This window comes from Salminus brasiliensis, chromosome 11 (genome assembly GCF_030463535.1).
Source record: "Salminus brasiliensis chromosome 11, fSalBra1.hap2, whole genome shotgun sequence".
Lineage (NCBI taxonomy): Eukaryota > Metazoa > Chordata > Actinopteri > Characiformes > Bryconidae > Salminus > Salminus brasiliensis.
Genome location: NC_132888.1, coordinates 16,228,346 through 16,249,948, shown reverse-complemented (window position 1 = coordinate 16,249,948; position 21,603 = coordinate 16,228,346). Strand labels below are relative to the sequence as shown.

Here is a 21,603-nt window from a genome sequence, read left to right as displayed (position 1 = left end):
CGCCATCCTCACACTGGAATATACAAGATTAAATACAGTGAAGGAGAGGCCTTTTCAACCACTAAAATCAATCATTTACTAATTATGGCTGCTTTCCTCCACCTTTTACTGATCTTTTCTGTGCTACCTTGCTTTGTCTTGGTTTTCTCAGGGCGCTGTGTGTGTAAAATGGGAAAACAGGCACAAAAAATGTAATTAAATTGGAATTAGAAAGTGAAGGAGATTGTGCCTCTGAGCAGCGTATGTAAAAAGTGACTTGACAAGAGCTGATGTACAAGAGAATACAAATGAGGAGTGTGTGTGTGTGTGTGTGTGTGTGTGTGTGTGTGTGCCCAACAGGCCTGAAAGCCTGCCAGCCGCAGCCCTTAGATGGGCAGAGCGGATAAAATGTGTGATAGTATCAGCAACCAGAGGAAGGAACTTTAACTTTCTACAAAAGCCTTCTGGACTAATTAGTTTTCCATTCTAATTTATTCATCCCCAGCCTGTGCCCTAATCAGGCCCTGGATTGCTCAAGAGCGACAAAGAATTTGGATTTTTAATAGGGCCACAGACAAGGTGATTAACATTTGGAAACCCAAAGTAAAATGTTAAAGGTTTAGAGCAGAGGAAAATATCTCCCAGTTTAGTCCACAATATTAAACAACGAAATCTTAACTACTCTGAGACTTAATAATCCCCAGTAAAAACTATGATCCTACACTCAATTTACATTGTCAACCACCCCCATATATACTGTATATATATCTGGGGCCCCCCACAAGATCTCATCCCGTGGGGTCAAAATGATCTTGAGAATGGTGAACAAAAATCCCAGAACCCACGCGGAGGGACCTGATGAATGACCTGCAGAGAGCTGGGACCAAAATAATAAAGGCTACCATCAGTAACACACTACGCCAAGAGGGACTCCAATCCTGCAGTGCCAGGCATGTCCCCCTGCTTAAGCCAGTACATGTCCAGGCCCGTCTGAAGTTTGCCAGAGAGCATATGGATGATCCAGAAGAGGACTGGAAGAATATCATGTGGTCATATAACCAAAATAGAAATTTTTTGGTAAAAACTCAACTCGTCAAAGAAGAATGCTGAGTAGCATCCCAAGAACACCCTACCTTCTGTGGAGTATGGGGGTGGAAACATCATGCTATGGGGCTGTTTTTCCAAAACATAACTGCTCTAGAGGAGATCTGCATGGAGGAATGGGCCAAAATAACAGCTACAGTGTGTGCAAACCTGGTGAAGACCAGGTGTAATTGCCAACAAAGGTTATGTTACAAAGTACTGAGTTGAACCTTTGTTATTGACCAAATACTTATTTTCCACCATAATTTACAAATAAATTCTTTCAAAATTGGATTTTTTTTTCTCATTTTGTCTCTCATAGTTGAAGTGTACCTATTATAAAAATTACAGACCTCTGTAATTTCAATGAAAGTCAATGTAAATAGATTTTATTCAAAGTCATTGCCAGATTCCCATTATGTTAAAAAGCTTAAAATGGCAAAAATGGAGATACAAGAGGAGAGGACGAGAGAGCTATCAAGCAAAAAACAAAGAAAAAGAAAATAAACAGTGAGGGAAAGATAAAAGAAAGAGAGAAAAGAGAATGAATCGTTTAAAATGGAGCAACAGAAAAAAAGAGAGAAAGAGAATAGAAAGAAAGAAAACAACACATAGGGAAAGAAGAGAGAAATTGAGAGGCTGGCTTCTATTAGGTCCTCTTCAAGCTTCTACAGCACTAGCGTTGCCAGCCCAGCAGCAGTCAGAATATACAAGCTCTTGCCAGTGGGCACCAGATCAGTACAGTCAAGCTGTGGAGAAAAGGGCCTACAGAGGAACTGAACCCAGGCTCCTTCTCTCACACATAGCTCTGTCAATTCCACCCGGAAGCTCCCATTGTGCTCCTATTGACAATACACACATCCAGTCATGGCTCATCAAAATAGCGCATGGGCGTACATATTCGCCATGCTAATCCACGCGTAATCAAGACGATTAGGAGACGGCGCTAATTGGAAAGTAATTAACAAAGTGAGTAAACAAGTGAACACAGCACCTCAAACATGTGCCATAGAGCAGCATCATAAAACGTCTGCGGTGGAGCCCCTGGAGGCTGCACATTTAGAGACGAAGGGGAGTGAGCCATGACAGAGCTGAAACACCTCCACTATCTGCTGTTGCTTTGCCTGTTAGTAATATGGTGCAATTCCCACAACAAACAATATGGCACCAAATAAGCATTCCTGTTAGCTCGGGTTCTCATTCTGAGTAAGTGGCTTCATAGATTTTACCTGAGATGTGTAGAAGCACCAGCTAATCACAAAAATGCAGCAATTCTCCAATATAATGTAGGAGAAAGTTGGACACCCCCTGCAAATCTAAAACCTGTCTTTTTTAACATACAGTATATGGACAAAAGTATTAGGACACAAGCAAATTTATGCAGCACATGAGGTACAGATGATTTGAATATCTTTAGAGGTGATTTTGAAGGAGCCTGTCTTATTTAACCTCAGATATTTCATCTGGTTTATGCTTGATTGGTAAAGTGAGTGACATCACCTTGGTGAGAGCCAAAAGACTCTCTGAGACCTGCGAAATAAGGTTGTAAATGTAGATGAGTCTGGGAAGAGGTTTAAAAATATCACAGAACACTTAGAAATCAGTTGCTCCAGTCTGCACATCCAGTTGCCAGTTCAAGTCCAGTCCAAGAGAAGACCCAAAAAATGTGTGAAGACATCTCCAACAATCCTGCTCTTGCCATAGCTGTTATAGCAAATATAACATCTACCATCAGATGACTAGTGACAAGTTTAATGGGAGGTGAGCTCCTGCTGTAAAAAAAACAAAACATCAGGGCAAGACTTTAAGTTTGCCAGAGAACACCTAGACAAAGACCAGGAACCAAGAATAATGTGTTTTGGACCTATGAATCTCGAGTGTTGCCCTGATAAAGATCCAATGTTCATATGTTTAAAAAGATTGTCCTACTTTTTCACATGACTGTAGCTGCTGTTGTTACATAAAGGTGAATGGAAGAAAAGAACCTGAACTTATAAGAACATATAACAGGTGCAGATACAATGGATTTCAGCATTGTGTAGAAGAGCAGGCTTCAAAGCACTGAACGTCAGCCCCTCGAGCACAGCTTTGCATATCTGAGCTCTTCTTGCTGCTATCATTGGAACACCCACCAGTGGCATTTTAGAGCCATTTCACCAACGTTTCCTAATTAGTGTCTGCCTTAGCACACCAGGTAAGGATCCCTACCTTTGACAGACTAATTAATCTGGCACCTCTGCACACCTACAGTCTTTAATCTGTCTTTAGTGCTCAGTCCTGCCTGTCAACCGTTTCTGATGCTACAGGCAAGTGAGGAAATGCATTCAGAATAAATAATCACAGTGGAAACCGGGATGCACTGAATAAGAACACGGATGGAAAGGGTGTAGGAATGGTTGGATCGATACTAAAAAACTGATACTTCTGATGTTGACATTCTGTGAGAATCAGTCCTCACATGAAAATATCAATATTAAAGGCATTCTTTAAGCAGTATACTGAATATTAATATTGTGAAAATGTGAATAAATGCTTGTGGCAAATAAATCTACCACCCTTTTCCATCTCCTTCACACACAGTCACAATGAACTGTATAATGATGAATCACTTGGTGACAGTAAAGACCTCCTTTTCTATATATATATTTTTTGGTTCACTTTTTTCACAGTTTCCGGAGGGCAAACTGTTCTAGTTTCTGTTTTTCCCCTTTTCTCACAATTTGCCAATTAACCCACCCATTCGTAGCTCCCTAACACTAGCAGTGCTTCTAACTAGGAGGGTAAGGACAAAGCGCATCTTTCAGAGAAACATTTTATGCCAGTTGCACCAACATGCCAAGACAGAAGACTCTTTCCTTAATTCTGAACAAAGGAACATGACTACTTCCTTGCATGTATTGTACTTTAAGTAAACCAATTATGCAAGCTATACACATACAATGTAGTGATGCATACACTCTCTCTCTGTTTTAGCCTATACTGACAATGTCATATCATTGGTTTGAGAGAAGTTGTGCTGGACCAGCAGCCTGTCCAGGGGGTATTCCTGCCTTGCGCCTATAAATTCTGGGTAGGCTCCGGACCCACCGCAACCCTGACCAGAAAGAATCAGATAAGAAGATGGATTGATGAAAGGATTCTTTCCCATAGGACTGTGTATGTTTTTACAACAACCAAGATTGCCAATTTAGTTTGCCAATGTGTACTTGTCTTAATAAAAATCTATATTATATCCTACTTACTGTAATAACTACAATAACTGAAATGAAAGGCTGGAGACTCCCGGTGTACTTTATCCACACCTTTATTCACACCTGCATTTTTACAAATGCAGCAAGAGATGTAGCGAATGTGCAGAATACCTTTCCTCCTGTCATGGAATTCGTTCACGAGACACTGAAGGCATATCAGAGACACGCAGAGACTCTCTGTCAACTCAGATCAATCAGATCACTGGAGGTGAATGTTAATACCATGTTTGAACAAGTCCTATAAAAGGCATGTGGTGTGAGACAAAAGGCTTCCTTTCATCATTATATTACCCAGACTTGCATTTGCAGCCATGATGAGCCCAGACACATGCAGGAACTGTATCAGACCATCTGTACACAAACAGTAATTCCTTTCCAGTGCTGACACGATTACTCAATTAAAATGACTCAATTAAAATTTACCTTGCTTAAAAAATCAACAATGATTAGCTGGTAATTTTACATGATCAAGCATATTTTAAACTCTCCCACTGCTTTTTCCAGACAATATGATGCAGTTATGCAATCATTTCATCCTATATTATATAACAGAGTTATCATATTATTATAACTACACTAGAATGATATAATAAATATTACAGAACTATATATATATTGCTATCTTTGAAAGCCTATACATAGTTTGTTATTGCTTAGATGAAGGTGCCCTATGATGAAAAACTGTATTTACCATGGTATATGGAAGTGACATTCAGTGAACCTCAAACACTGAACCAGAGATGGGCCAATGGGAAGAATTGACAATACCTGAGCAGAGAAGCCAAGGGAGTTCTATGCAAAGCAGGTAGAGGCAGTGAAACGAGGGGATGCCAGGCAAAAAGCTAACCCAGCTACTGGCAATAATCTCTTCAGCTAGCTAATCACACACCATGCCAAGCAGACACAAACACTATCCAGTACCCAGTTCATGTTACAGTGCTATGCTATGTGGTTCCTGTGAGCTGTCGCAGTGACAATGTCCAGTGAATTAAAGCAGAGTTAATTATGTTTTTTTCATGGAAAATCAATGTTTCATTCCGAGGCAAAAAGAAAACTGCCTTTTCTGTCACATACCTACTGTTTTGTACATTTTTGTACAACTTATAATACTCAATAAATGTATTCCCTGGCACCATATTTTGTGGACAGGTTTTCAATGCCCAATTAACCATCAAATTAACTGACAGAGTACTCTACTGTACCTACTGTAATGAGTAGTGACAACCCTGTTCTGTTCTCATGGGTTTTTTCCGGATTGGGAATGTGTTTACAATCTGTGGTGTTAGGAGACAGTCCTGAGGGAGCAGCTTGACCCATGGCTCTGTGATGACTTGGTTACTCTCTGTCACTTGTGCTTAAGGCTGCCTGAACTGCAGCACCTCACACCCAGCCCAGTGCTGAAACATCCTCACACACAGCACATCAACAAAAAAGCAAGAAAAGGTCAGTTGAACAGCTGAGAGGTTGAACAGGCTGAGTGGCTCTGGTGCCTATAGATCAGGGTGACCAATATTTTCGGTAACACTGTACCTGCTCCGTAAATACTTAGCTTTCTTTTAGTTTAAGATTACATTCACTTTCATTTCCTCAAATCCTGAACCTACAGCTAACTCTAACATTAACCTACATAATCCAAAATGTAAATCTAACCCTAAGAATAAACCAATCCCTGGTCCTAATCCGAACTCTAACACTGGTAAGAATCAACAGATAGTTTGTTAACTATATGAACATGTATAGATAGTCTAAAGGGTCTGAAGGCATCTTTTATCAACTGACCGTCTCAGCCATAAAATGCTCATTTCAGCAGGCCTTAATTATTACCCCACTAGTCTGTACAGGGAAGAGCTACACATAACTTGGAGTTTGGAGATTCGCCAACGAAGTTAAATGCCTGTTCAGGAAACAAACCCAACCTAATCTTGTTGTTATTTAAAGTTAACTAAACAGGCCTTTCAAAAAAATCCATAATCTGGTCTGGCAACAATTTCATAGCCACTCAGCTACAATTATGAACTGAAAAATGATCAAGTATTGCTTATGAGATGAATCCCAGAGCAGCATTTAACACCTTTAAGCTAACAACGCTGCAGTCTGTGGGTGTATGATGACCATCAAAATTCAATTTACTAAATTGCTCTGGACCACTCAGGCTTTGCACTTCTTTTTAACCTTTTTAATGTTCTGCATTTTACTCAGTTTTGTTGTCTCTTGTTCCAAGGCCTTGTCAGCCTGTATCAGTCATTATTACATTCACTAATCAGAGCAGGGCAAAGGCTGTTTACACTCCCTCAGAGGAATGTGGTCTCTGTCAGCTCATTCCACTACATCAAAAAGAGTTCTCTAATAATGCTTTTGTCAAGGAAACACAGAGAGTCCACAAGGAGATGCCACAAGGAGCAGACACAAAAGAAAAAATATTCTCAAGCACAATCAAATCCTAGCATCCACACTGAGCCCTTTGAAGTCAAACATTAATTATGATAACAAACGAATAAAATGGACACATTATGTAAATCATCTTTCTAATACACAAAAGCAACACAAAGTGGACTAAAATAGCTTCCAGCTGCAGGTCAGCCAGCAGACACACTGTACTCACTTTAGCTTGTGACTCATAACTTTACGAGAGCCATTATAAGAACAAATCGGATCAGCACAAAGAGAGCACACATTCACACAGACAGCTCTGTGTGTCTGAAGTTTAGCAGTAATAGCAGTCATGTTATAAAACAAGGTGCTTGGGCCAGTTTTGTCACAAAATAGGCTGTGAATATAGGCTACAGTCTGACCGCCCTCACCCCCACTGAAACCTATACTACTGGTTTCCTCCAATAAATATAGTGTAGTGTGCTGTAATTTAAGGACTTTAATGTCACAGTTAAGTTTGAGTTTTATGTTTTGTTATTTGTTTGTTTGTTTGTTTTATTAATCACTTATTTTGCAAAGTAAGTTTGCAAATAACCTTTATTAAACAAAATACTAAGCAAGTATGGTTAGAGTAGCGGTAAAGTAACTATACTGATACAGTACATTAAATAAAAATACAAATTTTCATGAATTGGGGGGATCCCTGGGGGGATACAGTCTCATGACTGGTGTTTTGACGTCTTAGATGAGGTGAAGCTAAGCTTTTTCAAAAGCTGGTGGTGCTGCAAACCGTGTAAAGAAGATAAAACCAGGTTTGTCTTAATTTTCCAGTTTTTGTTTTCCGATTAGGAACGTTTTTAGCATCTGAGCGCACGCTCTGATACGTGCGCTCAGAGACAAAATTCGGTGTGCAGCAGAAGCCAATCATCCAGACGGGTCTAAAATGATCACAGTCTGAGTTTGTCCTAAATTGTTTGGTCAGTGAGCTCCGGCCTTTAGGGCATACTCACACTAGGTCAGATTGCCTTGTACCGCATCAGCGCTTGATTGTCTCCCCTCTTCTGATGGCCTTTGAGTGGCACACGTCACAGTCACATGCCTTATAGATTCATTGATTACGCAACGCAAAGATTTTCAGTTAATCAGTAGAAGATGTTAACAAAGGTAGATGATGTTGAGGGGGGATCTGCAGCTTTATTCACCATCTACTAGGTGACAGTCAGACCTGTTATTAACCCAAATATTAGTCTTAATATTGACATTATGTTTGAGTTCTGTGTCCAAGTCCAACTATGTCCGATCCCATCTCATCAAGTGGGCAAAGAGCAATCACTCTAGTCAAACAAACTGGGCTTTGGAGGTCAAGCATGCTCAGGCACGGTACAGAAAGCTTAAATAGAGTACAGCCTTGGTTACCAGATTATATTTCATTTCATTATGTTACACTGATGACATCATCTGTGCTGCTTTGTGATTGGTCACACCTCCGACAGAGGTTGCATTTTATTTTATACAAAAAGTTCACAGAAAAGGTGACGAAACAGAGCCTAAGAGCCTAAGAGCCTAAGAGCCACTTCCGTTTCTATACTGGCAGATGCTGGACACTGTACCACGTTCCACTTCAGTGGAGTGTGAGAGTACAGTTCTTGAGAGTGCAGTTCTTTGCTACTTCTACTCAAGTTGTTTTTTGATTGTTGATCTCTGATTACAAACCCAGCTAATATTTCATCTCTGTTAGCTCTTACCTTGTGTCTGACCAATCTGGCCCAAGGTTTCGATCTGCTCCACCAGGTCATTGGAGTTCCACTGACTCATCCCCAGCAGCATAGCAGTCTTTCCCTCCAGAACCTCTGCAAGAAAAACACACACACACACCAAAACACACAGTGAGGGGAGGCAGCAATAAAGCAGGATGAATGACAAAAGAGGACCAGTCGCTTCATCTTCAGGATCATCAGGCAAATGTCATCTGAGTTCATTCTGACTGATCCATTCCTGCATCACAGCACTCTCCAGCCTTTTTTGTGCTGCACTCGCCTCGGCTCCGAGAGTCAAGCGCAGAATTAGGCAGTGCATTAAAGGCCATTAATGTTCAGTGAATTCTCTTTCACAGTGATGAGCTAATGATGAGCATGACTGGAATTGTCAGGAGCTCTGCAGACGCTTGGGAGATGGCCTTGGAGAATTGGATGGATATGACTGCCGGGTCGTTTTTTTTTTCTTTCCCCCAAGTGTGTATGTGTGTGTAACAGTGTCCTGCATGGTCACTGCCTGGTCTGTTGGACGCCAGGGTGGAAAAGTGTGTGTGACAGGCCTCCGTCAGGCCTGCTCGTCTCAATCAAACTCTCCACTCATTTGGCCACCCTCTGCCTCATGCTGTCCGCCAGCCTGTCACTTCCACGCTATCTGGAGCTTGTACAGACACGGGTGGACAAGCGCACATGCTCTAAGAAACACGGGCAGAGCCACCTCCAGGGAGCTGCAATGAGTGTGTGCTAAGAGAGGAAGGCTTTTCAGATATAACTCAAATACTGTGAACTATTGAGTCATCTAGCAGAGAATGGACCTGATTAGTATAGCTTTGAGAGAGATCAGGGGAGACAGAGGGAGAGAAGGGTGAGAGAGGACGCAAGATGGGCCAGAGGAAAAAAAAGTTAAAAAAAAAAGCAAGACAATAAGAGCTTGAGGAAGATGAGAGAGAGTGTGTGTGTGAGAGATATGTGAGAGACAGCGAGAGTGTGGGAGATGTAGTGAGGGGGAATCTAGAGCAAGATGAGAGAGCGGAAAACGAGAGCGAGAGAGAGAAAGAAGGGTATGAGAAAAAATACTGAATAAAAGTGAGAATGAGCCAGAGGAGAGAGAGAGAGAGAGAGAGAGAGAGAGAGAGAGAGAGAGAGAGAGAGAGAGAGAGGGAAAAGGAGAAAGCAAGAGCTGAAGAAAGAGAGTGTCTGAAAAATGAGAGAGAGAGAGAGAATGAAAGTGTGAGAGAGCAAGAGGGGAAAGAGCGAGAAAGGATGAGAGATCAAGGAATAAAGAGTGAGCGTGATAGGGAGGGAGTGAGAGTAGAAAAGCAGAGTTAATGAGATAAAATAGAGTAAAAGAGCAAGAAAATGAGGCCTACAGCAAGGTGTGTGAGAGAGAGAGAGCAAGAGCGAGAGCGAGAGCAAAAGTGAGAGCTGAAGAGAGTGTGTCTGAGAGAGAGAAAGGGAGGAAAACTGGAAGTGCAAGATGTGAGGGGATGGGTGAGAAAAGAAGTCAGAGTAAATGAGAGAGGGAGAATAAGAAAGAGGAGAGAGAGAGAGAGAGAGAGATCCAGTTTTTTCTGAGGTGTGAAATGCGTTTAATACAAAGGAGGAAAACTAGGAGCTGTCTGAGTTCTTAGTGCCTGAAGGAAAGAAAAGCAACTAGGAGGATAAATAAAGAACAGGTGCTGTCCACACATAAAGGTAAGCCTGGTGAGACAGCTTTTCAGTGCCCCTACCAAGCTAGCTAGCTGCAGACCTTCCCAAATCAAAAGCACAGCAAGAACAAGGAGGAGAATTAGGGAATTGGAAGTCTGCATACAGTGGATTACCACAGATAGTACTAATAGTACAATTCCCTGTACAAGGCCAGAAACCTACCGACTGATGATCAGCCCCCAAGTGTAGATCCCCATTCAATTTGGTCCATGTCACCTCAGATTATTATGCTTAGCTTTCCACATGTCAACTTCAAGACCCCTTGATGGTTGCCATTCTAACCAAATAATCCAAGTTCTTCACTTCAACTGCCAGTGGTTAGTTTGAGAAATGCGGAAATGTTGGCTTTTAAGGGGCAGGGGGGGTTGCACATGATTCTCCTCTGAGAAGAGAGACAGTTAATACTGAACAATGAACACAGCAAAAGGATCTCAGTGATTAGCAGTTGCCTGAATCCTCATGACTTCAATTACAGACTGAAGAACCTTCAAGCAATCACCATCACCTTCAACACTTTTGATTTGCAGATGATAGTGTGCTTTACAATAATGGAAATTCTCCCTGTGCTCTTCAAGTGCCTCTTTGAGGAACAAGAGCATGGTGAATGAATTCTCAGAAGGAAATACTGAAAATCTACAGATGTAGAGGCTGTTCTCCCTGGATTTAAAGTATTGAGCTACACAAACAAAGCAGCAACAGAGGAACGCAAAGAAACACCCAGAATGAAAGCAATTAATGTACAACAAATCCGCATTATCACCCCTCAGCACTCTGTTGAATGCCTGAAAAGGCATGGAATTAATAAGCTCATGGAGGCGAATGTCCCGATTACCCATTTTTTATTCAATCATTCCTTTTTAAACAACGAGAGCGTAAAAAATATAGCAGGAGAAAAACGTCAAGCGTCCTTCCTCTGGTGCGGAACAGAAGAAGTGCTGGGTCGAGATGGGAAAATTATAGCATGCTGCTGGTGCTTTCTTTTATTTTAGTGTTTTTTCTGTTTTTTTGCTGCACTTTTAGATTGCAACAGATGATACATCGGAACAGCCATGAATACATGAATAGCTAATGCTTTAAAACCTAGCCTGTCACCACACACTTCTGAACACACCTCTTCTTTCTTCAAATACTATCTTTCTTAAAGAGTGTCCTTGTAAAAACTAACCCCCCAAAAAAAATCTGTGAGACGGATCAAGACAATCACCAAAACAAATGTAAGATGAGCTGAATCCTAATAAGGAAACATGGCGGGGAACAGAGCTGTACATCATTAGTCATGATGTCATACTGCTATCAGCAATAGCAGTCCCAAAAAAATAACAATAGTGGGGCCTCATTTGCACAAGCTGTCGATGTCTCATCCTGGGCATTAACAGGATTTGCAAGGTATACGGTGGCAAAATCAGGACGGACATGCATGTATAAATGAATTACTAGTAAACAAAGCCGAACAAGATAAAATAACACCCACACGCAATGCTTTAAATATTCGCAGACAGCAACGAAACTTCTTGCAATCACTGGTGGGTAGGGCAGAACAATATTAGAATTTATTGCATTTATTTCTAGCACAGCGTAGGCTGCTGTAATCTGAAATTGGAGAGTTTTGTAGCAACACTATGCATACGTTTCAGGAGTGTGCCCAGTGCATCAAAACATATTATAGTGTCACATCACTCAGAAAATGAGATCTCCAGAAAATTGCAGAAACTGCGTTTCTCCTGCAGATGACAGGCATTATGTGCTTGTACTGTATGCACACTAAATAGCGCTCAAGGAGCCATGTCGTCTACATTTTACTCAGAGGTCCACTTATGATAATTGGTAAGGGTTTATGCACCAAAAAAGCCAAAATGACTCTGAATTACCATTTTCCAACCTCTCTTTATCCCTTAAAAATTTATGTTGTGGTTACCGTGCCATCAAGACTGTTCAATACAATATAGGAGCTTGTTTACAGCTGCCATTAACATGTGTTTCATATAGTATCCGAATAGTATCTAGATATACACTATTAAAAAAGAGTTTATCCTGCTTGTGTTGGAGTAACCGCTTCTACTGTCCAGGAAAGAAAGCTTTCTACTACATTTTTAGAGCAACACTGTAAGGATTTGATAGTATTCAGTGATGAGAGCGTTAGTGAGGTCAGGATGTTAGATGATCACCACCATACCTTATATACCTTATCTCCAACTCCCCATCTCATCCCAAAAGTATTGGATGGAGCACCATCATTTCAGAGAACACAGGTCCACTGCTCCATAGCTCCCCTCGAAGCCTACGTCTGGCATTAAGTATGGTGCCAATAGGTTCATGTTTATCTGCTCCTTATTAAGAGTCCTATTCTATTGGCAATACTTCTCCACAGGGACTAAAAAAAGCTGTGTGTGTGCTCTTTGTGACCACACATTAACACACACATCATTTCCATTTTACTGTCTGTAACCAACGATTCTCACACATCTATCAGTAAATGCAAAGGACTATTTAAACAGCTAAGGGTGCATTCTGTAATAATACCAGGTGTGTTCCATCATCTATCAGCAAGTAAGCACGAACAGCACAGACTCGCGACACACACATACACACACACAGACCTAGAGAGAGAGAGAGACAGACACAGACACACACAGAGAGAGAGAGAGAGAGAGAGAGAGAGAGAGAGAGAGAGAGAGAGAGAAATAAACTAATAAAGTGCATGAGTGCAAAATAAACGGACGGAGTGTATGGACGAGAAGTGTTTGAAACTATGTGTACAAAGCTACAGTGCCCTCCATAATTATTGGCACTTCTGGTTAAGATGTGTTCTTTAGCTTCTAATAAATTGAGGTTTTTTCTAAATAATATAGGACCACGATGGAAAAAAAGAGTAAAATCCAACCTTTAACTCGAGTGAATTTTAAGGGGAAAAAAAAAATCCCTGACTAAGAAATAATTATTTTTCATAAAATCACCTGTTCCACAATTATTGGCACCCCTAACATTTCTTAGGAAATAAATGTAATTAAAGTATTTCTGTCAATTCTACAGTAGTTTACGAAGTTGATCAGAGTATGTAGGAACATTTAATTAGTAATTCACAACCTCCTATTTCCCTGGGGTATAAATATGACGTGACACAGAGGCCATTTCTCTTCAACATGGGAAAGACAAAGGAACATACCATTCAAGTAAGGCAGATGTGTGTTGACCTCCACAAGTCAGGCAATGGCTACAAGAAAATAGCCACTCACCTACACCTGTCCATATCTACTGTCAGAGGAATTATTAAGAAGTTTAAAACAACTGGAACAGTGGTAAACAAGCCTGGACGAGGACGCAAGTTTATTTTGCCACCACGCACAGTGAGGAGGATGATAAGAGAAATAAAAAGGTCTCCAAAGCTCACTGTTACAGAATTGAAAATGGTAGCTTCTTGGGGTCACAAAGTCTCCAAAACAACCATCAGGCGCTATCTGCATGCCAACAAGCTGTTTGGGAGGCATGCACGGAAAAAAAAACTTTTCTCACTCACAATCATAAACGCAAACGTTTGGAGCTTGCTAAGCAGTACTGGAACTTCAACTGGGACCGTGTGCTTTGGTCAGATGAAACCAAGATAGAGCTTTTTGGCAACAAATGCTCTAAGTGGGTCTGGCGTAACAAGAGCTGAGTATTCAGAAAAGCACCTCATGCCCACTGTGAAATATGGGGCAGGATCAGTGATGCTGTGGGCCTGTTTCTCTTCCAAAGGCCCTGGGAACCTTGTTAGGGTGCATGGCATCATGAATGCTTTGAAATACCAGGACATTTTAAAACAAAATCTGGTGGCTTCTGCCCAAAAGCTGAAGATGGGTCGTCACTGGGTCTTTCAGCAAGATAATGACCCAAAACATATGGCCAAATCTACACAGAAATGGTTCACCACACACAGAATCAAGCTCCTCCCATGGCCATCTCAGTCCCCAGACCTCAACCCCATTGAAAACCTGTGGGGTGAGCTGAAGAGGAGAGTGCAGAGGAGAGGACCCAGGTCGCTGGATGATTTAGAGAGATTGTGCAAAGAGGAATGGCAAAGATCCCCCTATCTGTATTCTCCCATCTTGTGAAACATTATAAGAGAAGATTAGGTGCTGTTTTGTTGGCAAAAGGGGGTTGTACAAAGTATTAACATCAGGGGTGCCAATAATTGTGGCACACATGATTTGATGTTAAACAATTATTTCCTAATGTGGGATTTTTTTCCTACTGAATAAATTCACTTGAGTTAAAGGTTGGATTTTACTCTTTTTTCCATCGTGGTCCTATATTATTTAGAAAAAAACTCAATTTATTAGAAGCTAAAGAGCACATCTTAACCAGGGGTGCCAATAATTATGGAGGGCACTGTATACTACAGTAAAATCAAATATCTTATTATATTTTTATATATAATTATCTTATTTTTATATATAATATAAAATAAAATGCTTTTGAAAAACAGTTTTCCATGATACTGGCCCTTTAACAACCAATCTAATATATCCTATACTCGTTCTAGTAAAACACACAATCTGACAAATGTGCTGTCTTTTTTTTTTTTATAACTGACAATCATGCAATCTAATCACAGTGTTCACACTCCTTCCCCGGTACACATTCAGAGATTTTCTCTGAGGTGTGATTAGTTCGCCTGTTTGCACAGAGAATCTGTGTGCCAGGGGAGCAGCTGTCATCTGACTGTAATCATGATCATACGCTCCACGATCCAAACCAAACAAAATACACCTGAGGCTGAGAAGAAAGGCCCCACACGCCAGGTCACACGGGACCACAAAGTCACTGCCGTTATAAACGATGGGTCAGAACATTACACACTGCCCTTCAGTCTTACAGAACTTGCAAATGCCTTTCTAAGTAGATTTTAATTAAAGTAATTAACATAGGTTTATAGCAGGGGCTGAGACAGCGAGTGAGCCTACCACTCGGACAGCCAGCGAGCTGCTGTAGCCTCTGAATAATCAATTGGGGGGTGCTTAGACGAATTTCAGCGCTGCCATGTAGCATAGTGTCATGCTAATGAATTAGTAATGGCAGCACAACGAACGGCTGTAGCGACATAATAAATGGCGAAAGCACTCTGCCTCCGGTAGCAATTTACGACTGCTTTAAATCAGAGGCCCAAGCTGATATCCCACTGTAAATATGGTGCGGTTAGACACACCACGACAAATCCTTCTCATTACTCAAGCAGGCATGCGCCAATAACAGATTTGGATTAGCCACCATGGAGATTTTTCAACGTGTCAATAAAGGCAGTGAGAGCAGAGAAGCCTTGACTTTGTTTGAGCACTGAAAGCTTTCCAGCATTTCCAGTTCCCAGTTTATCAGTAAATTAGTACGTGGTTCAACAGTATATTAGTTTGAACCATGAGTGTAGTCCTAGGGTTGAAAATACCTGAGTGACTGCACTTCATCACTAAATAATTTGGGTTAATATTTACACTATTAATAACAGTATCATTTGTTAAATATTATTATTGACTGTATATTGCAAAGCACTAGAAATCCTACAACAACCACCTTGCAACATTGTATTAACCCCTTGGCAAATATCTAGCAATACCCTGGAATACCACGGCTTCCATCTAGACATTTCTTCACAACCACCTGGGACACCATAGCACCATAGCAACTGAAATATATCAGCTGCAATATCATAGCATATCAAGAAACTAGCACCCACCTGGAACACCACGGTACATAGTGCCACAAGAAAATGCATAGAGCAATCACTGCTTGCATTTGCATTGTATAAACAAAAGTACTTACATTTTCATTTAGATTTTCAGAGTCTATAGTCATGTAAAAACTGTTCTATGGTTTTATGCATTAGGATATAAAACACAAAATATAAAAACACCTGATCCTTAGAAAGTTGTCAAATTAATTACATTTAATGAATTAATTACATTTTTCTTTTACAAAAACTAGGACAAACTGCAAAAGCTGTGTATGAAAAAGGTATGTACAACCTTATTGCTTCCATAAGAATTAAAAGGGTAAGTAGAAGCCAGGTGCTGCTAATTAAATGATGATTGATTAATTGATCATCAGCAAGACTGACCACCTCTATAAAAGCAAAGGTTTAGGCAGTTTGCTGGTCTGGAGCAATTAGACGTGTGTTAACACAATGCCAAGGAGAAAAGACATCAGCAATGCAACTGTTGCTCCCATCAATCTGAGAAGAGGTATAAGGCCATTTCCAAACAATTTGAAGTCCATCATTCATAAGTGAAAAAGATCGCACATTAGTGTTCACAAAACATTCAAGAGTGGACGTTCCAGCAAGTTCACCCCAAGGTCAGAATCAACCATGAACTCCCTTAGTTTGGATGGAATTTGGCCATGCACCAGGACAATGATCCCAAACACAAGCAGGAATAAAGGTGCTGCAATGGCCCAGTTCAGACCTTAACATAACTGAAATGCTATGGTAGGACCTTAAGAGAGCTGTGCATAAACAAATGCCCACAAATCTCAATGAACCGAGGCAACGTTGTAAAGAAGAGTGGGCTAAAAGTCCCCGAAAAAGATGTGAGAGACTGATAAAGACATACAGAAAACCATTACTTGCTATTGATTCATGGGATGTACCTGTTGTTAATCTAAGGTTGGATTCACCTCATTTTATGAAGTGATACATAAAACCAAAGAAATCAAAGTGGTATACTGTTTTCAAATGACTATAAAAGTAGACTTCCATTACATTTCATTTCATTTCTTTTTTATTACACCATTTAATGAGTGTGTTCATGTACTGTCCCCTTAAAAACATATTATGGAGGAAAACTGAGCAACTTCAGCAGCATATTTAATCTTTTATTGATCATAATCAAGGTAAACATTTTTTTTAATTGAGATTATATCACCCAGCACTATTTGAATCTGACTTTCATTAAAGTAAATATACTTTATTTACTTACTTTTAATCAAGCATTCGATAAAGTACCTATTACCCACAATTCCCACTTTCATACCGATTATCTGTACTTACATTCCCGCTGCGAGCCAAAAGGAATAGGACACACGGGCTACTGCAGTATTCTATCAGAAGTCTATTACAGCAGTCCTCTTTTCATGGCTGTGAAAACGGCTGCAGTCATGCAGTTGGCTTCACAGGCTTAAATGGATTAGAGATTGATGGTGCTGTGACGTCAGGGAAGAAGGACTAAAATGTGGTTTATCTAAGTATTAGTTTGGCCCGTGAGTGCAGGCCAAGGCAGTGTGTTTAAACACAGTGGCTACTCTAGTATTTTTATACTGCTGTGAAAAAGAAAACAATCCACTTGCTTCACAACCTAAGTGGATTAGAGACTGCTGCTGTGATGCTGGGTGAGAGATATAGTGCATTAATATAAGGAGACAGGTCTACTATGTTAGCAGCTGCCTACAGGAAATTGACAGGGACACTGTGTTTTCAAAGTTCTCAGGGTGTTCAGACATGAGGGACGGTATGACCTTCTGATATGTTTCATTTTTACCTAACTGCATTATACAAGGTCTTTCCACATCAGAGTGACGTGTAGGACTGCTTGATTTGAGAAATTTTTTTTTTACTACGATTTGATTTGATTTGATTATTTTGGTGTGATTGAGAGTTTGTATGATTGCTGTGACTGAAGAGGAAATATAGATCAAGGGTGACCGGAATGTCAGATGCATATTGGTATTGGTGGTTAATTGCTTAAAAGCAGATGAATTAGACTTATTTATTATATTATAGAACAACCAACTGTACAGCACAGAAGAGTCCAAAGCAGCAACCAAGCAACATTGTAGCAAACCCCCAGAACACCATAACAACAACCTAGCTACACCCTGAGATTCCACAGCAACCATCTAGAAACATCCTAGCAAACACCTGGAACACCATAGTAACCACCTAGTTTTAGAATTTTTGTAATTATTGCCCCAATTTTGTCATTGCCAATTTCCATGAGTAGCTAGTAGGAAAAAAACTGACAGCTACTGAATGAAAATTGACTGATAGTTTGTTGTTCTGCGATACTTATACTGTTCTGCGATACTCAATGATCCAATGCCTTATTATATAAATAATGAACCCTGTCTATCCAAGGTTGGAGTAAAATAAGTGGCATTGGGCAGATATAATCTGCCTCTGGTAGAAAGTGGGAATTTTCTTTCAGAATCAAGGTAGTTGTATGGTTTAATTTGCCTTACGTGACACTGCACACCCTGCAGAGTGACTATTGCACATGTGCACATTGGTGATGCTGATACGATATATTGTGCAGCCTTACTATCTAGGCTTCCCCATATCACTAACAACCCCCCACCCACCCTCCATCTTTGGCTTTCACAACCTTTAGCTAACTTATCATGCTCGCTAGCTAGGCCTCCGAATGCTACTCATACTGGAAGCACGGAAGCTGCAGGTTGGCAGGAATCTCACTCCTGTGTCCAAAACTCCACATTGGAAAGCATGTCTAATGACATCCACACGAAGCCCTGTTCACATTATTCTCCATTCAGCTCCTCTGCAGTGTCAGCGCTGAGGCGGTGGAGAGTGTGTGTATGAGCCGTACTCACAGCGAGAGAGAATGAAGCCATGCGTGGCTGAGTGGAGGTGTCAAGGATGTCAGAGAGGTGAAGGCAGTGTTGGCAGTGAGCTGTGATTGTGACCAGTCTCGTCATCTCTCTCTCTTTCTTCCTCTCTGTGGCAATTTGATCATGACTACTGCACACTGAGCCTCAGAGGGCACACACATAGAGCAGCAGAGGGGAGCCAACAGAGACCACCCACAGAGAACACAAACACATAAGGAATGCACAATCGGAATCAGACAAGATTAGAATATATCCGATATACATCGGCTAGCAGCAGATGTCCAGAGAGAGCACCTGTGCCCCTTCAGGGTCTGGCTGCTGATGGCAGGCAGCATGGCCCCCGGATTCAAACCAGCAATATATATATTATAACAGCATCATCCACAGACATATATCTTGCTAAAAGCCCTCCTCATAAACACACACGCACACTATATGGGCATAAGTATTGGGACACCTCTTCCTTCACTGTTTCTTCTGAAACCAAGGGTAATAAGAAAGAGTTTATCCTTCTTTTGTCACAGTAACTGTCTCCACTGTTCAGGGAAAGATTTCTACTAGATTCTGGAGCATTGCTATGAAAAGTAGATTGCATTTAGAGTTTCACACAAAGTTCCACTGCTCCTGAGCTCAATGCTGGCAGGCTTTATACCCCTCTAGACCACGCCTGGCATTAGGCATGAGGCCAACAGGGTTCTTCTTGTCTTATATATATACTCCTGATAGTCCAATTCTATTGACAGCATATCTCTACAGGGACTAGACAAACTGTGAGTATGCATCCAGACATTTGTCTTAGCTATGGGTGTAACCTAAAGTAGCTGAATGCATTCATTAGAAGGGGTGTCCAAAAACATTTGGACATGTAGTGTACCTCTTTCACTGACACACATGTAAGACTTGCTGAAAGCCCTCCACACACACACACACACACACACACACACACACTCACCAGCAGCATCATCCACAGTAAGACATCTATGACTTGTGGAAAGAAAACCTCCACACATACACTGACACGCACGCACACACACACACACACACACACACACACACACACACACACACACACACATACATAGAACCGACCAAAGCTCACGTCCAGAAAACATGGACAGGCAGTAGAAAAACAACATAATGTGGTTAAACTGTTTCGCACGTCATCAGTCTCCCAAGGTTCAAAACCTGTTATAAACAGCCTGAGTGAAAAGGCCACGCTCTGCAGGCAGCGGCTGCAGCCATACTACCTGCGCTCTAGATATGTCGTCAGCCAATTACACACAAACAGCATCCATTCACCTACCTGTTTAGAACCGGTCAAATCTAGAACTGAACGGTCAAATCATTTATTGATTAGGATTCAGAACTAGTCCAGTGCTGGACAGAACTGACTTCAATATCATAATATTTTCCAATATTTATTTATGCTTCAGGGTATTTAAAACAGTAGACTTATGCACCCTGAGTCCTGGAGCTGCATTCTTAAGGAATATATTACAAATGATAAGCAAATGATTGTGTTTTCTTTTCCATTTTCCTCTCTTTAAATAACACAGAAAATTAATCTTGCACTGTACTGATGATGTTTCCCAGTAAGGAAACTTGCTAGGACTGCCACAATGGATTGAAACTGCAATTTCACAATGTAATAGCTAACGATATCTAATGAAATTGCAGTGTGAACCCTAAAGACTGCAAAACACGACCAGCATCAACCAACAACCCACTCCAGCACATTACTGTCATGCACTACATTCCTCCTGTCTCCCAGCTCTAGTCTCATTTCTAGATTATGCAACAACATTGACACAGTCATTATTGATCATCACTCAAATGTATAATATTGTGAGAATATTGGATTGTGATTGTCCACAGGACGCTGGTGGCTGGACATTTCTGGTGGGTGAACTGTTCTTAGTTCATCACTGACGCTGAGCTGTTTAAAAACTCCAGCAGCACTTCTGTATATGATCCACTCGTACCAGCGCAACACACACTGCTAACACACCACCACAATGTCAGTTTCACTACAGTGCTAAGAATGATCCACCATCCAAATAATATCTGTGGTGGTTCTGTAGCGTCCTGACTATTGAAGAACAGGGTGAAAAGAGGCTAACAAGGTAAGCAAAGAATCAGATGGACTACAGTCTGTAACTATAGAACTAATGATATATGATATAATGTATAATGAGTGTAGAAGCAAGGAGGTGCTGTTAATATTATGGCTGATCAGTGTATATACATATAGTGCTATAGTACCTTTAAACCCCCTCTAAACCTTTTTCACCCTCACATCTTGTTTACAGCAATGCTTTAAAGAATTCATCCATTAAAATGTTCTTCAGAGAAACAAACAATAAAAAGTTCTCCTATAGTATCACTGCCAATAACCCTCGCTGACACCTTTATTATTAGCAGTACAGCATTAACAGAGCCTTCTGAACATTTCAGCCTCTCCATTTTTCTTAGTTATGAGAGCAGGCAAAAAGGAGAGCAGGGTAAATTTACTTCTTCTGTGTCCAACAGAGCAATGTCCTCTGTGCCTCTATTGTAGCTAGTGCAGCTTATGTCTTTAGCATTTCCCTGGTAATGTTTTGTGACAGCGTAATACATTTCTTACGGCTTTATTCCTCCGGTTGCGTTATAGCATGGGGGATGGCATTAATCATAGAGAAATAAATAAATGTCCTGGAGGTTCATTGTCATAGGCCCGGAGAAATAATACCTACACACTGTCTGACTAAGTCTCTTGCTCTCTCTTGCTCTCTCTTCCTCTGCCTTCTTCTGCTTCTGACAAATCTCAAATGTGTTTCTGGTTCTCGTCCTGAACTTTCCACAAAACCAAGCCAGTCAAAGCATGTATTTAA

The 21,603-nt window shown here is 40.9% G+C and overlaps 1 protein-coding gene across 1 annotated transcript in view; it reads right to left on the bottom strand.

The window, feature by feature from the left end:
- pitpnm3 (PITPNM family member 3) overlaps positions 1-21,603 on the bottom strand; it is a 112,798-nt gene that overhangs the window by 66,180 nt on the left and 25,015 nt on the right. The window contains exon 3 of the mRNA XM_072691961.1: positions 8,429-8,533. Coding sequence (XP_072548062.1) covers positions 8,429-8,533 — 105 coding nt within the window. The remainder of the gene's footprint in view (positions 1-8,428; positions 8,534-21,603) is intronic.